Source organism: Misgurnus anguillicaudatus, chromosome 17 (genome assembly GCF_027580225.2).
Source record: "Misgurnus anguillicaudatus chromosome 17, ASM2758022v2, whole genome shotgun sequence".
NCBI classification, from domain to species: domain Eukaryota; kingdom Metazoa; phylum Chordata; class Actinopteri; order Cypriniformes; family Cobitidae; genus Misgurnus; species Misgurnus anguillicaudatus.
The window spans coordinates 24,429,535-24,445,964 of record NC_073353.2 but is presented as its reverse complement, the minus strand read 5'-3'; the positions used below and the strand labels follow the sequence as shown (position 1 = coordinate 24,445,964).

Genomic DNA, 16,430 nt, shown 5'->3' with positions numbered 1-16,430 from the left:
AGTAATGTGCATTATGTAATAATATTACTTTTCTGAAGTGAATGTACACATTAATATTTGAGTTACTTCAAACTAAAAAAGTAACTTGCATTACTTTTTAATAATTTATTCGATTAAAAATTTGTACTGAATTAAACTAAACATAGTCACATTATGCACTCTATGCGTACACGCCTGTGTGGGAACAGTTTGAGTCAAAAACTGAGATGGCTGGCCAGAGCTCGACATTTTTTTGACAAAATATGCAATTTCTGAATGCAGAACTTTTCAGTAATAAAAAGCACCTGCAAGGCCTGAAAGAGATTAAGCCTCAGCCAAGAAAAAGTAACTAAGTAACGCAATTCTTTACTTTTTTGTGAGTAACTTAATATTGTAATGCATTACTTTGTAAAGTAACTTTCCCCAACACTGTTCATGAATGATTGTAACGGGTTACTTTGTAAATTTATTGTTAGTATGATTTCTTGTTGTAAAACTTTTTTTATCACTTCGTATAGATACAATGGTGGCTAAAAGTGATGTCCAATATGTAAGGAATAAGTGACGACGGCCATTGAATTATACGAAAATAATGCACACCCAAGGTGGTAATAATGCGGTATGACGTGAAGAAGAGTGCTGTTACACCGCGGGTGTGCATTATTTTAAATAATTCAAAGGACCAGAGTCAATTATTCCGCTTATACCACGGGTTCCACAAAATTGCTCTGGTGACTATTTTTAAGACATTTCACAGGTTGGGTGTGCGGTTTACAGAAAAATAATCAACACCCTTGGAATATTTCTCAGCCAATCAGAAAGAAGCATTCAACCGACCCGTGGTATAAAAGCAATTATACTACGGGTCCGTTGAATGCTTGTATCTGATAGGCTGATGAACGTTCTGAGGTGTGCAATTATTTTCTGGGAAACGCACGGTGAACGTACTTCCAGGCAGCTCTCTTGACCACATTACAGTTCCATATCACTTTGCATAATTAACTGTAATAACGGACTAACAAAAACAACATGACAGACTATTTTCCGAGGCAATAACAGCGCTGTTTAGAGATGCACAGAGGTAGCCTCATTCACACAATCTCTCTCTCTCTCTCGCTCCCTCTCTCTCTTCTTTCTTTCTCTCTTTGTGTCACATTAACTCTTTCCCCACCATTGACGAGATAACTCGTCAATTAATAGAGAAAACGCTTCCCTGCCAATGACGAGAATTTTCGGCTTTATTATCCATCAGGTGGCGCACTTCCGCAACTTATAGGCAACCTGGAAGTAGCGCCTCACGTGAAAGAGAAAGAACTCCGTGTATGTTTTAAAGATCACTCTGCATCTGATCTCAGTTAAAAGTCCTTCACAAAAATGGAATTATCTTAGCTTTTTGCTCAAAATTAAGAGGTGATAGAGAACTAATGAAGGTAGGATGAAACGTTTTTTTTTTTTGTTTGAAAGCAGAGGGTCTGTTCTTTCATTTGATATATTGTTTGTATATATATTTAAAGAAGAACATTTTCTGGAAGGCATTTAACTTTTGTGAAAATCATGAAAATGCTGGCGCTGGCAACGTTTTTTTAAAACGCTGGCGGGGAAAGAGTTAATAACCGCATTACAATGCTATCAACGGCTCAAGCCTCCATAGCCAGCTTTAAAATGATGTTTAGGAACAAGTTGTTGGATGAGACGCAGAAGAAATAGTCCTAATCACAATAGCGATTTAAGTACAAAAACCGGAAGAATGCCTTTAAATATACAATGTGATCAATGTCTTGAGGTGTGGTTACCGTAGTATAAGCAAAATAATTGACTCCGGGCCGTTGAATTATTGAAAAATAATGCACACCCGAGGTGGTGATGCGGCCACGACGCGAAGCGGAAAAAATATTTTCTAATAATTCAATGGCCTTTCGTCAATTATCCCTCACTTAATTCCCCCTCAGGTTAGATTAAACCATGAGATTAAAATGTGACGTAATGACCAATGTATGGTAACCCACACTTGGAATGTGACCTCACACACACACCCGGAGAAGTGGGCAGCTATTACTGCAACACCTGGGGAGCAATAGGGGACAGGTGCCTTGCTCAAGGGCACCTCAATCGCAACCCGCCGGCCGTGAGACTCGAACCGGGAACTCTCGGGTTACAAGCCAGACTCTATAACCTTAGGCCATGACTGCCCGATATGAGGTATATGGTACAAAATTAACCAAACGCTAAAGTTTTGAGGTACTTATTGGACAAAAATGTGACAAAAAGGCAAACCACAGCATAATAGGGAATCTGCAAAAAAATAGAAAAACAAAAAGGTAATAAAGCATGTTTTACAACAATTTTATCTGTTATTAATATTTATTGAACTTTTATTGTGGTATTATTAGTTTGTATGCATTATCCTGGACTATGTCTTTATAAACTTTGCAATGTGTTAATGTCTATTTTTGCCAAGCCTCCTTACATTCGTCTTAAAGGTTGAGAAGTTTAAACCCCAAATGCAACATGCATACACAATTATGAATGAATCTTTAATAAATATTTGAATAAAGAGCAAAAATGTCAATTGGACATCACTTTTGGCCATTTCTGTATTACAACTGTATAGATTTTACTTACACCTAAAGGTAGGTAGGTGGATTTCTATGAAATAAAACCCCTACTGTATGTCCAAGTAAAAATAAACCCACACTGACATCCCTAGAGTAAAAGAGTTTAATGGCTAAACCTGGCATATATAAATGAGGCAAAGTTTTCAACAGAATGACACGGTCATCATTCTGAGTGAGAGAGCAAGAGACCTGAGTCCATACCCTGAACCTGTGCTCGGTCTGCTTGGTAACAGATTTCTAAACTCACACCCATTTCCCTGACTGCTGTCTCTAATGAGACATTTCCCTCCCCACCTCGCACAAGCAGCCAGCAGGAAGGGAGAGGGTGTAAATGAGACTACTATTTTTGTCATTCTGTGTGCCACAGTAAGAATGAAGAAATCTGGATATGATCAGGCTGCAGGCATTTTAACCAGATATCACATTATTGGGTTTGTAACAGTTTAATTGTACCAATAAGTTATGAATCTGTCATTGCTTTAATTATAATCTGCACCAAACATAATAATATGTGAGGTATAATAATATAATGCATATCAAAATACATATACTATATTTATTAATGTTCTCTGCAAATTGATCCAACAACAAAAACAGCTTCTTAAAAAGCAATAATACATTTTTTTAACTTAACAAAGCTCTTCTACATAGGACTGCTATATATGTGTAATGAGTTGCTAGTATGATATGAATGCATACAAACCAGATCTATAGTCTTGGCAGTTGCCTTGGAATTGTTGTCACACCATGTCTCGCACCATAGCCACTCTTGAGGAAGAGACTTGATGGCTACTTGATGAATCATATTGTTGGGAAGATCCTGTTAGCATCGAACAACAAAGAGAAACAACATTTAATCTACTTGTCACATTGAATTCATATTATAGTGGGGTCATGTCGAGCAGATACCTGGTCCAGGTTGGACAGACTGTTGGGATCTTGGCTTAAAGCTTGGTACTGTCCTCTAAGCCGGTCTCCAGCTGCTATCTTTCTGAATTTCTTTAGGTCCACCACATACAGGGCACTAGAAAATGATGGCCACATTTAATTAAATACATATTAAAATATCAAAGCTTACAGATTGTGTTATGTTATACCACAGGGCTGTTGAATGCTAAATTCTGATTGGTTGCATTATTTTTTTTATATGAAATGTCTAACAATAACCACCAGAGCAATATTTTAGCAATTTTTATAGTAACCGTCAAGCGAAATAATTGACTCCGGTCCTTTGAATTATTCGAAAATAATCGTTGTCAGTTATCCCTTACGCAATTTATGGTACAAAGTGATAGTCTGCGATTTCAATTGATTTCTGTCTACCTGATGTGGTATTTTCTGTGTCCAAGATGGGAAGCCCAGTAGCCCGTTTTCCAAAACCGGTAGCCTTCCATCTCTCTTCGGCTATCGCAGAATGGAGTGTATCCATAGGGAGCTCCTTCTAGATCCAATTCTCTCAGATCCTTCAAATCTGCCCTTACAATCTAAAATATAAAGAATTCAGCTTCAGGATTTGCAATTAAAAATGATAAAAATGACCTTAAAGATGAATATACAAACAACATTGCTTTAAATATACAAAGGTAATCTTATTCATTTGAAATGAGATGATATGATGATAGTGTGTGAAAGTAGATAAAATCTCAATGTAGCGAGTTAGAGTTAAAGGGACACGCCACATTTTTTGAAAACAGGCGCATTTTCTAGCTCCCCTAAAGTGAAACATTTGATTTTTAAAATTTTTGGAATCCATTCAGCCGATCTCCGGGTCTGGCAGTACCACTTTTAGCATAGCTTAGCATAATCCATTGAATCTGATTAGACCATTAGCATCGTGCTCAAAAATGACCAAAGTGTTTCAGTATTTTTCCTATTTAAAACTTGACTCTTCTGTAGTTACATTGTGTACTAAGACTGTTGGAAAATTAAAAGTTGCGATTTTCTAGGCCGATATGGCTAGGAACTATACTCTCATTCTGGCGTAATAATCAAGGACTTTGCTGCCGTAATATGGCTGCAACAGGCGTAGTGATATTACGCAGCAGCCGAAAATAGTCCCCTTGGTAACTTTCAATGGTCTTAGTACACGGTGTAACTACAGAAGAGTCATTTTTTTAAATAGGAAAAATATCAAAACTCTTTGGTCATTTTTTACCATGATGCTAATGGTCTAATCAGATTCAATGGATTGTGCTAAGCTATGGGAAAAGTCGTAGTCTCAGACCCGGAGATCAGCTGAATGGATTCCAAAACGGTAAAAATCAGATGTTTAACTCTAGGGGAGCTGAAAAAAAGTGGAGTGTCCCTTTAAATATTTGATTTTTACTGTTTTGGAATCCATTCAGCCGATTTTCGGGTCTGGCGCTACCACTTTTAGCATAATCCATTGAATCTGATTAGACCATTTGCATTGCGCTAAAAAATAACCAAAGAGTTTCGCAGTTATATTACGCAGTGCCCAAAAATTGTCACCTGCTATTGAAAGTTACCAAGGGGATTTTTCAGGTGCTTCGTAATATCATTGCCTCTCCTGCAGCCATGTTACGGCAGCAAAGTCCTTGATTATTACGCAGAAATGAGATTATAATTCCCAGCCATATCTGCCTAGAAAATTGCAACTTTTAATTTTCTGTCGATCTTAGTACACGATGAAACTACAGAAGAGTAAAGTTTAAAATAGGAAAAATGTTGAACCTCTTTGGTTATTTTTTAGCACGGTGCTAATGGTCTAATCAGATTCAATGGATTTTGCTAAGCTATGCTAAAAGTGGTACCGCCAGACCCGGAGATCGGCTAAATGGATTCCAAAATGGTAAAAATCAAATGTTTAACTCTAGAGGAGCTAAAAAATGTGTACCTTTTCATGTACTTATTCTTAAAAATAGTACTTAGTGTATACTATGCAGTATGCAAGTATTCCATAACGAGAAGCTGTTTTTTTATTGGGTATAGTACCACATTTTCACCTGATCAGCATCAACAAAGATGATCTTGTCCACAGCCAGAGGAAAAAGCACATCTAGGAAAAGGATCTTATAACCCCAGATGATGCGCTGCTTTTCTGTTTGCTGGTGAAGCCAGCGAGGCCACTTATACTGGACCAGTTCATACTGGAAACCATATGCCTTCGCCATGTGAGGAATAGTGTCCTGTACACGTACATAAAGACATACTGTGTGAACTAATAATTGAGGATAACACACTAAGATAGTATACATCCATTAACATCATGTTCATGCATATGTCTTTCTAAGCTTGACATAATGATCATATTTATTTCAGGTTCTGTGTTGGAGGATGCAAGGTCTGGAGAAAGACAACTTCATCATCTGCGTAAAGTCCACATTGCAGATTATTCTGGCTAAGAACCACCCACTCAGGAAGAGATCGCCTGACTGACATGTAAAGTTACCAAATACAGTCTGTTTTTAATTACACAAAAATTTGATGCTATAATCCCTGCGTGGTTTCCAGCAACTAATTCTTCATCTTCCAAAAGCGTTTACTGCAGCAGCCTTTAACAACTTTCCAAACTGATAAATCTCTCAAAATGGCTATAATAAAAAGGACAGAGGCAAGGGAGTATTTCAGCTAGCTTCTGCAATTTTTGCAATATGCGTCAGGCAGCCATTATAGGGTTGGCGTGTGGGTGTGTGGCATCTTGAAACTGCACCTTGCAGGCCTGTGTAAGTCTTACCTTGAACGAGGGAGAAAGGTAGTTTTTGAGAAACCAGAACTTGACAGGAGTTGTGGTGTGTCGAAGGACAGAGAGCATCATTATTCTATAAAAGGAAAAGCACAATGTAAGGACGAAAGATGCAGCTGACGTGGCCGTGTGTCAGTATGCGTTCATACACGTGGATGTTTTACCTCAGAAAGCGCTCGTACAAATGTCCAGAGGCCACTGAGAAGATGTTGAGAACGTCTTTCTTCTTCTGGTCACCATCTTTTACACTTGGGCCACCTGCAAAGCTGCAAGATAACAAAAAACTTCTCAAAACCGTGACCAGTTTGAACCTGAAATGCTGTAACAGAAAGATGAATACTGTGGTGTGTTTATTCTGTCACATTTGCAAGCACAGCATCAAAACTAGAGCTATTGCATTGTGCTGCATCCTGTGAATGTCAAAACAGGATTACACAAATTACTTGTTTACTGTCACGACTCTGCTAACCAGATCAGAGTATTGCAAGAAAAATTATATGTACTTTCTTTTGCAAGGGTCAATATTTTGATATTTTTTAACACATGCACACAGCTGTATCACCTTGGGGATGTTTCATAAACGTAATGGCTTTTATACTGGACAAACTGTATATTCTATCCCCTTTCCCTAAACATAACGCTCACAGAAAACATTTAGCATTTTTAGATTTTAACCCCCATAAAGGTCCCCACTGGGATACAAAGAAAAGGGTACACACACGCACTCACAAGAGACAAATGATTTATTTTTGTCATTTTTGTAAACTGCTTTATGCACAATGCATTATTTCCTTCCTATTTACTCAATTAATAAGCAACTTTATTTAAAGGATTAGTCCATTTTCTTAAAAGAAAAATCCAGATAATTTACTCACCACCATGTCATCCAAAATGTTGATGTCTTTCTTTGTTCAGTCGAGAAGAAATTATGTTTTTTGAGGAAAACATTGCAGGATTTTTCTCATTTTAATGGACTTTAATAGAGCCCAACATTTAATACTTAACACTTAACAGTTTTTTTCAACGGAGTTTCAAAGGGCTATAAACAATCCCAAACGAGGCATAAGGGTCTTATCTAGCGAAACGATTGTCATTTTTGACAAGGAGAATGGAAAATATGTACTTTTGGACCACGGCTTTTCGTATAGGTCCGGTCCAGCGCGACTTAACATAAATGCGTAGTGACGTAGGGAGGTCACGTGTTACATATATAAAACGCACATTTGCGGACCATTTTAAACAATAAACTGACACAAAGACATTAATTAGTATCAGTTGACATACAACAACGTAAGAACGGTCCTCTTTCAAGACGCTTGTAAACACTGGGGGCGGAGTTTCGCGTTCATCCTCTGTGACCTCTTGACGTCATGACGTATTGCGTGGGGTCAGCTGGCGCATCACGACCGGATCTACATGACGAGAAGTTGTGCTTTAAAAGTGTATATTTGTTATTTTTATTGTCAAAAATGACAATCGTTTTGCTAGGTGGGACCCTTGTGCCTCGTTTGGGATTGTTTATAGTCCTTTGAAACTCTGTTGAAAAAACTGTTGTGTGTTGAGTTGAGTATTGAATGTTGGGCTCTGTTGAAGTCCATTAAAATGAGAAAAATCCTGCAATGTTTTCCTCAAAAAACATAATTTCTTCTCGACTGAACAAAGAAAGACATCAACATTTTGGATGACATAGTGGTGAGTAATTTATCTGGATTTTTCTTTTAAGAAAATGGACTAATCCTTTAAAGTCACAATGTGTTAAGACTTTGTAATAAAATATCCAAAATGAGGGCACATAATTTTTAAAAAATAATAAGGCTTACAAATAAGATTTGTAAAAAATGTTAAATGTCCCAAAAATTACAGTTTTTAATTTCAATTTTCACCTAACAACCAGGTCATTTTATGTGGATGCATGAAGTCAATTGCTCTAAAGTTCAGACAGGTGCCTACAGGTTTACACAAAAGTAGAGTTCACATTATCTACATTATGGTCACTTTCCAGTTTGATAACCAGTTCAACCCGTCTAAAAAGTTTATCCACTGTTTCATTATTTAAAACCCAGCAATATTTGATATTTATTAAAATATCCAAAGCCATGACATTCATCACATTTGTAACTGTGCCTAGAGTGTCCAAATAATTTTTAAGGCTATTGTACATATGATATAATGTACAATGTAATGTACTTGTGCATCTGTGCATGCAGCTTAGACAACACTCAAGTTATTCAAAATAGTACATGTAGGTCACAAAAGTTTGCTAGACTGTTAAACTACTCAATAGAAAATGTATGTTTTGAGAACGATCAGAGATTTCTAAAGACCTCAGCCTACATCATTGCCACAAGATGATCATGTGCCATCTGTAGCTTTTGACAACCACTCTAGCCAAGATCTCACCTACTGCTGCCTCTGCATAGATCTTCAGATGAGATTTATTTTAAACTTTTAAATAACAAGGGTTACACCATTAAAACATTTTTGTTCGCGTTACAAGCTATAAACTTTTAAAATACACGTTAATAAAAACCTAAAACATAAAGTAATGCTTACAAACTAGGGCTGCACAATATACTGTATTGTTTCAGCATCGACATTGCAATGCCTGCATCTGCAGAACAAACATTCACATCGCAGAACACACAGAGCATTTTGCTTCCCAAAATAACACTATTTTGGACACCTTTGCAAGTTGTACGCTATATAAAAAATGTTTCAGACAGCAGAAGGAAATCACAGATGCCTCTGTGAGAAACCAGTGAGAAATACAAAAAACAAAATGCGTTTCCTCCTTAACTGAGCATCTGGTACAATCATCCAGTATGCAATGTTAGTTTCCCCCAAAATCTTGTGCAGACCTACTACAAACTGTAATTTGTTTGTGTCATTCACTTCAGATAAAGAGAAAGTGAATAAGATAAAACGAAATGTAGAGATTAAGTTCCCTACCTTTTCTCCAAAGAACTCCAAACACTTTACAAAGACAGCAAAAGAGACACATCACAAAGTTTAATTAAAAGAGCTGCTTAAAATATAAACCCTCCACACAAACACAGTCATAGACAGTTTCACACAATCTCTGCAAGTTTTTTTTTTTTACTTTAATATGGTAAAATGTGTTAAAGGAGACATTTCACAAGACTTTTTTAAGATGTCAAATCTTAAAAAGTACATATGTGACGTTTTAGCTCAAAATATCATGTAGATAATTTATTAAAACACTTTGTAGGTGTGAGCCAAAATGTGCCTTATTGGGTGTGTTTTTAAATGCAAATTAGTTGATCTCTGCACTAAATGGCATGTCGTGGTTGCATAGTGCAGATTAAGGGGCAGTATTATCCCATTCTGACATCACAAGGGGAGCCAAATGTCAATGACCTATTTTTTTCACATGCTTGCAGAGAATGGTTTACGAAAACTAAGTTACTGGGTTGATCATTTTCACATTTTCTAGGTTGATAAAAGCATTGGGGACCACATTATAACACTTAAACAGGGAAAAAGTCAGATTTTCATGATATTTTCCCTTTAAACGAAGCTGAGAGTACTGAATTCTTAATAGTAATTGAATGCATTATCAAATATGCCAAACTATTTATAAAACATATAGGGGCAATTTCCCGGACAGGGCTTATCCTACCTATTCCAAGACTGAAATTTATGTTTGAGCTGCTTTAATTTAAAAACAACTTGCAATGACATATCTTAAAATATTTCAGTGCTGTTTTGTCTCAAGATGCACACCTGTAATTTTTAAAGTTTTCTTGTAAAAACTATTTAAATGTACTAATATAACTATAAGGCCTAGTCCTAGATTAAAGGATTAGTCCATCCTCTCAAAAGAAAAATCCAGATAATTTACTCACCACCATGTCATCCAAAATGTTGATGTCTTTCTTTGTTCAGTCGAGAAGAAATTATGTTTTTGAGGAAAACATTGCAGGATTTTTCAAATTTTAATGGACATTTAATACTTAACTCAACACTTAACAGTTTTTTTCAACGGAGTTTCAAAGGACTATAAACAATCCCAAACGAGGCATAAGGGTCTTATCTAGCAAAACAAATGTCATTTTTGACAATAAAAATGACAAATATACACTTTTAAAGCACAACTTCTCGTCTAGATCTGGTCGTGATGCGCTAGCGTGACCCGACGCAATACGTCATCACATCAAGAGGTCACAGAGGACGAACGCGAAACTCCGCCCCAGTGTTTACATGTGTTGAGAAAGAGGACCGTTCCTATGTTGTTGTATGTCAACTGATACTAATTAATGTCTTTGTGGCAGTTTATTGTTTACAATTGTCCGCAAATGTGCGTTTTATATATGTAACACATGACCTCCCTACGCCACCACGCATTTACGTTAGGTCGCGCTGGACCGGACCGGACCTAGACGAAAAGTTGTGGTTTAAAAGTACATCTTTTTTATTTTTCTTGTCAAAAATGACAATCATTTCGCTAGATAAGACCCTTATGCCTCGTTTGGGATTGTTTATAGTCCTTTGAAACTCTGTTGAAAAAAACTGTTATGTGTTGAGTTAAGTGTTAAGTGTTGGGCTCTATTAAAGTCCATAAAAATGAGAAAAATCCTGCAATGTTTTCCTCAAAAAACATAATTTTTTCTCGACTGAACAAAGAAAGACATCAACATTTTGGATGACATGGTGGTGAGTAAATTATCTGGATTTTTCTTTTAAGAAAATGGACCAATCCTTCAATCTAAACCCTGTCTGGGAAACTTCCCCATTGAAATGCAGGGAGTGGGGATAACAGGTGTGCACATTGTGTAGAATTCTGCTGATGTTTACAGGCATAGATTCAATGCAGGCTTAATGAATGCAGAGATGCAGACTATTGCACTGTAAATGTGAAGATCATTTTAGCAGCGCTGTTCCTCTCAGCCTGTTATCCAAATTACCACATAAATAATCAATGTAAACTCTATGTACAGGCGTGAGGTAACACCTTTCATAAATGGTGACAGACATCTCTGTTCCAAAACCTAGTTAAGTACCTCACTGCATAGTGCTGACATAAACTGCTTTCACACATAGAGTCTTTAACGGTAAATTGAAGTGAAGAGATTATGTGTGAACAGGACCATTTTTAAAAATACCGTTAAATCGGTCCTGCCAATTTAACAGTTATACCAGTAATTTACCGGTACAATGCTGTGTAAACAGAGAATAGGATTACCTATTATAAGCTAAATCGGCCAAATCTCTTCACCAGAGTTCACTTACTATATTGTCAGAATTGCGCACATCCTACTGGCACACTCTCTGTGAAGCCTTATGTTTAAACATTACTGTTGTTATAGATGCAGGTTGCAACTCTTTTACCTACAGTTCAGTTTGAAGTAATCCAATACAATGTTGTTTGGTCAAGAGCATATGCACGACTGTCAGCAATTTCCAAAGAAGTGAAAACAACAAAATACAGACCGCAAATATAAAGTCATAACACACCATTGTTTACAACACCGACCTCGCGCAGCAATTTAGATGAAACTTTTGCTTTCTGACAGAGTCTACCAGTATTTTGGTACTGATGTGTGAATGATATCTTACTGTTAAAGTGGTGGTTCAATGGTATTTCAAGCATTCTGACTACATTTATAGAGTTGTTTCCTCATGCTAAACATAGGAAAAGTGTCAAAAAAGCAGTTGGGCGTGTTACAGAGTATTTCTGTGTCGAATGCACTTCACCAGGCTTGTACAAGTTTCTGAAAGTTTTTTCGATTACAGGTCCAGCTGATGTTGCAGGGGTGTCTATACGTATCACTTGGGCACTTAAAGATACAGCATATATGGGCACCTCCTCTGGAAATCCCCGCCCACCCGTCAATCAGCGGGAGACGCTAGAAGTTGCAAACATCAAATTACGCGACACAGCTTTGTTTAATATCAAGACTCAACAATGCCACGAAAGAAGAAGTGTGTTTTTGGATGTGAGGAGAAGAAAGCCAGCCTTATGAAAACAATGGATATAGTTTATTATACGGGGTAGCAGCAGGGTTTTGCTTGTGTGTTTGATGCGCTGGATTTTCCCAACCGGTTCATGAGTTGCATGCGGTAAGTAAGACTTCTGTCTTATGTTGGAAATAGGCACGTGCATATTATATAAATGACACGAACATGTAGTGAATCATATGTTAAATAGTGTTGTACTGTTGCATGAATCGTACTCGCTCCAGCCACGGTAGAAACGATTTCTTCATTTTTTTGTACGTTATCGGAAATTCGGTAAAGCTAATCTTTCTTTTATAAATCTGATTAAACTAAAGACTCTTCGGAGATATAAAGGATGTAATACTACTCTATAGGTACTCCAGATTAACATCAAAAATGCAGAAACAGCGTATGTTATGTGAGCTTTAAAAAAAAGTAAGTTGTGAACATTTTTGTATTTACTGGTGATGTCACATTGTTAAATATATGGTAATTTACCAAAATTACTGTGTGAAAGAGGCTACAAACACCTTTGTAGGAAGCTTGCTAACTGTCTAACCGTCACAGAAGATACTTAATTTAATAACTCTGGTAATGATCATTCTCACACACGTCACATGAGTAGAACACTACACATAAAGCACTTAAAATGCGATCAGACGCTTCCTCGCATGTCGCGATATGGGCGGCACGTTTTCCGCGAAAACATGTGCTATTTGCCTCAAACGCGTCTTTGCCCAATTTGAAAATATTAGGGCTGTCAAAAGATTAATCGCGATTAATCGCATCCAAAATAAAAGTTTGTGTTTACATAACATATGTGTGTGTACTGTGTGTAAATATGATGTATATATAAATACACACACATTCATGTATATATTTATGAAATATTTGCATTTATATACTGTATATACATTTATATAATTTATATAATATAGAAATATAAATATTCTATATATAAATATTACCAATTTTTCGTAAATATATATATTATTCTGTGTGTTTTTATATATACATAACATTTACACACAGTACACACACAAATGTTATGTAAACACAAACTTTTATTTTGGATGCGATTAATCGCGATTAATTTTTTGACAGCCCTAGAAAATATTCAACTCGAGTAAAAAATTAGCATGACACGAAGTTAAATCCTGCAAGTAATCTAAAGCGAGTAATGTGATGCCCCGTGTTTGCTGTGTGCGTAGCATAATAGGGCATACACACCGAACGCGAGTTCAATGATTTGCGCAAGTAGATACATACAAAGTCAACGTAAAGACGCGATCAGACACGTCCTCGCGTGGGGTGATGCGAATGATGCGATATGGCCGGCGCGTTTGCCGCAAAAACGCGCTATATTCAACTCAAGCATGGCACGAAGTTAAATGGTGTGTACGTAACATAAGGGGCGGTTTACATATCACGTCTTTTGTGCGCTCAAGTTTGTCATTTCAAATGTAAGCGAGCGGTATGCACGCACATGTACACAGTGCGACCGAGGGGCAACCTTTCGATTTCTCTGATGAAGCCAATACGGAAGTAACTTAAACTGCAGTTCATTGGCTGGCAGCTAGAGGCAGGCTCCAAAAGGGAGTCTTTCCCATATACCCCCATGTTAAAATGGCCAACTTGACAGTAGAAAATAATATGTTTACAGCCTGGTACAAAAATAGTTTTGTTCTGTATAGCCCTTCATGACAACTGTGAGGGGGGTGAATTTTTTTGTAACTCAATTTAAACTGATTAACTCTTTCCCCGCCATTGACGAGATATCTCGTCAATCAAGAGAAAACGCTTCCCTGCCAATGACGAGTATTTCCGTCTTTCCGCAATACCGCTATTATCCACTAGGATAACTTTTTAAAACCGGAAGTATTGCCCTATGGCAGTGTTCCCCAATCCTGGTCCTCGAGGCCCCCCTGCCAGAAAGTTTTAGATGTCTCCTTATTTAAAACACCTGATTCAACTCATCAGCCTCCTTCAAAAATGGTAAACATGTCTCCCTAACGAGCTGTTGAGTTAAATCAGGTGTGTTAAATAAGGAGACATCTAAAACTTTCTGGCAGGGGGGCCTCGAGGACCAGGATTGGGAACCATTGCCCTATGGCAAGCTGCTGCATGTCCGTGTTTGTTTTAAAGATCGCTCTGAATGGGATCTCTATGAAAAGTCCGTCACAAAAATGGAATTATCTCTGCTTTTTGCTCAAAATGTGGTGTTTTTGCAGAAACCTACCCATATTCAAAAGCTGATTACAAAATAACTACTGAAGGTAGGATGAAACGTTTTTTTTTTTTTTGAAAGCAGAGGGTCTGTTCTTTCATTTGGTATATTGTATGTTTATATATTTGAAGAAGAACATTTTCTGGAAGGCATTAAACTTTTGTGAAAATCATGAAAAACGCTGGCGCTGGCTGGCAACTTTTTAAAAAAAATGCTGGCGGTGAAAGAGTTAAGCTTTAAAGTTCTGCATAATTAAGGGCGTGGCCACTTGAGTGAGGGATGAACAGCCACTGCCGTCACTAGAATTGAGCTAGGCGGGCGTGGTTTCAGCAACCAGACACCTCAGCTTCACCCACGTCCTGTCTTTTTACCCATTTTCGGATATCTGCAAGTGATGCGCAATGACGCGCGGCCAAGATGGTGACGGCAGGCAAGCTTCAAAAACGATCTTCAGAAACCTATGGGTGACGTTACGGACACTACGTCCATCTTTTTTTACAGTCTATGGGTGCGACATGCTCGTTTTTTTTTCAGGCATGTCCGCACCGAGGTAAAAACATCTCTACTTTTCAGAATGCAGCAAGCGCACTCCAGGTCATGTGACAAGAACCAACCAACGGCCGCGTTTTCCACGTAGTTTTAGACGCGAAATGTGAACCGCCCCTAATGCTTACAGTTAATTCCAATAGAGCCTGACAAGTTAATATGGCAATGGCTTTATACTCTTATATACAAAAAATAAATACCCTTAAGTTTTTTTTTTTAAATAATTACCTATTGTGATTCATACATCACATGATGCTGCTTAAAATTGTGGCGAAAAACAAGATATCACAGAAGGCATCATCGTTTTGCTGCCTAGTGTTTGATTTTGGGGAGGCAGGCGTCTATTATTTTAAAATGCTGTTTACGTAGGCAGCACACTAGGTTTTGGAACAGATCTTAGGGTGCGGTTAGTGCATTAGAAATCTCGCTCACCTTGTTATAGAGTCCCACAGTCCTTTGGATTCTGCTTCTTCACTTAGTAGATCCTCGTTGAGTTTGTCTGCCTTTTTCTGAACCTAATATTTTAACAAAATGCTTTTTTATTGCTCCCCTCTGATGTTTTTTAACAATAAATTGTAGTGTGAAAATGCTTCTGAAAAAAGTGCTGTATCACTTACTCTCACTTTGATGATCTTGCTGTGGAAGCTGTTAAGCACTACGGTGACATCACCAGCATCAGCAGGAGAGTCCGTACCATCATGCCTAAAACATGCCACATTGTAAAAAACATTAAAATTGTTTAATAATAATAGTAAAAAGCTAAGACCAATAATAACTTTTTTTTAACTTAAACCTAAATATAGACGGATGGAGTGAGGGAGCATAATAAAATTAAGGAGAAAGAAGAATAGAAGAATAGGAGGAAGAAGAAAGAAAAATAGCAGAAAAGACCATGTGAAAAATGATGTCGTCTTCTAACCTTAACCTAAATGAATAATATATACATTTTACTGTCATCTATATCTTTAGGATCCACAGCAGTGCTGCCTAAAAGAAACTGCTGAAACAAGCAAGTATATTAAAAATGACATAAATCTATAGTTTTATGTGTAGTAGATTTTTTCTTTATCTCTTTTCTTTATTAGTATCTGAAAAAAACCCACTCACGCCTGTATTTGATATATGTCCTCAGAGCGGCCCTCACGTAACCTCAAGATCCAGGCTCCTGGGTTGGCCTTTAACTGGAAATAGCCCTGTAACAAAGTGGGTGGGAAGGTAGACATTAAAAGCATAACTTGTGATAGTCATTAAATATGTGTTTTTCTTTCCATTTGTGAACAATTCTTGATATTAATTTTAATTTTAGCGTTAAGTTCTGCTGCAAAGTTTTCCCCTTCAAATCTTACTTTAACTTTTCTCACAGACTTGTGTTTCAAAACTTCTCCTTTTCTCTATTTCT

The 16,430-nt window shown here is 37.3% G+C and overlaps 1 protein-coding gene across 5 annotated transcripts in view; it reads right to left on the bottom strand.

The window, feature by feature from the left end:
- uggt2 (UDP-glucose glycoprotein glucosyltransferase 2) overlaps nucleotides 1–16,430 on the bottom strand; it is a 50,596-nt gene that overhangs the window by 1,666 nt on the left and 32,500 nt on the right. For 4 of the 5 annotated variants that reach the window (XM_073855199.1, XM_073855200.1, XM_073855201.1 and 1 more), the window contains exons 30-39: nucleotides 16,139–16,224; nucleotides 15,649–15,733; nucleotides 15,464–15,546; nucleotides 9,250–9,273; nucleotides 6,465–6,566; nucleotides 6,292–6,376; nucleotides 5,561–5,743; nucleotides 3,918–4,078; nucleotides 3,504–3,618; nucleotides 3,298–3,414 (exon numbers count right to left, since the gene is read on the bottom strand). In XM_073855199.1, coding sequence (XP_073711300.1) covers nucleotides 3,298–3,414; nucleotides 3,504–3,618; nucleotides 3,918–4,078; nucleotides 5,561–5,743; nucleotides 6,292–6,376; nucleotides 6,465–6,566; nucleotides 9,250–9,273; nucleotides 15,464–15,546; nucleotides 15,649–15,733; nucleotides 16,139–16,224 — 1,041 coding nt within the window. The remainder of the gene's footprint in view (nucleotides 1–3,297; nucleotides 3,415–3,503; nucleotides 3,619–3,917; nucleotides 4,079–5,560; nucleotides 5,744–6,291; nucleotides 6,377–6,464; nucleotides 6,567–9,249; nucleotides 9,274–15,463; nucleotides 15,547–15,648; nucleotides 15,734–16,138; nucleotides 16,225–16,430) is intronic. The other variant, XM_073855203.1, reaches the window with a different exon arrangement.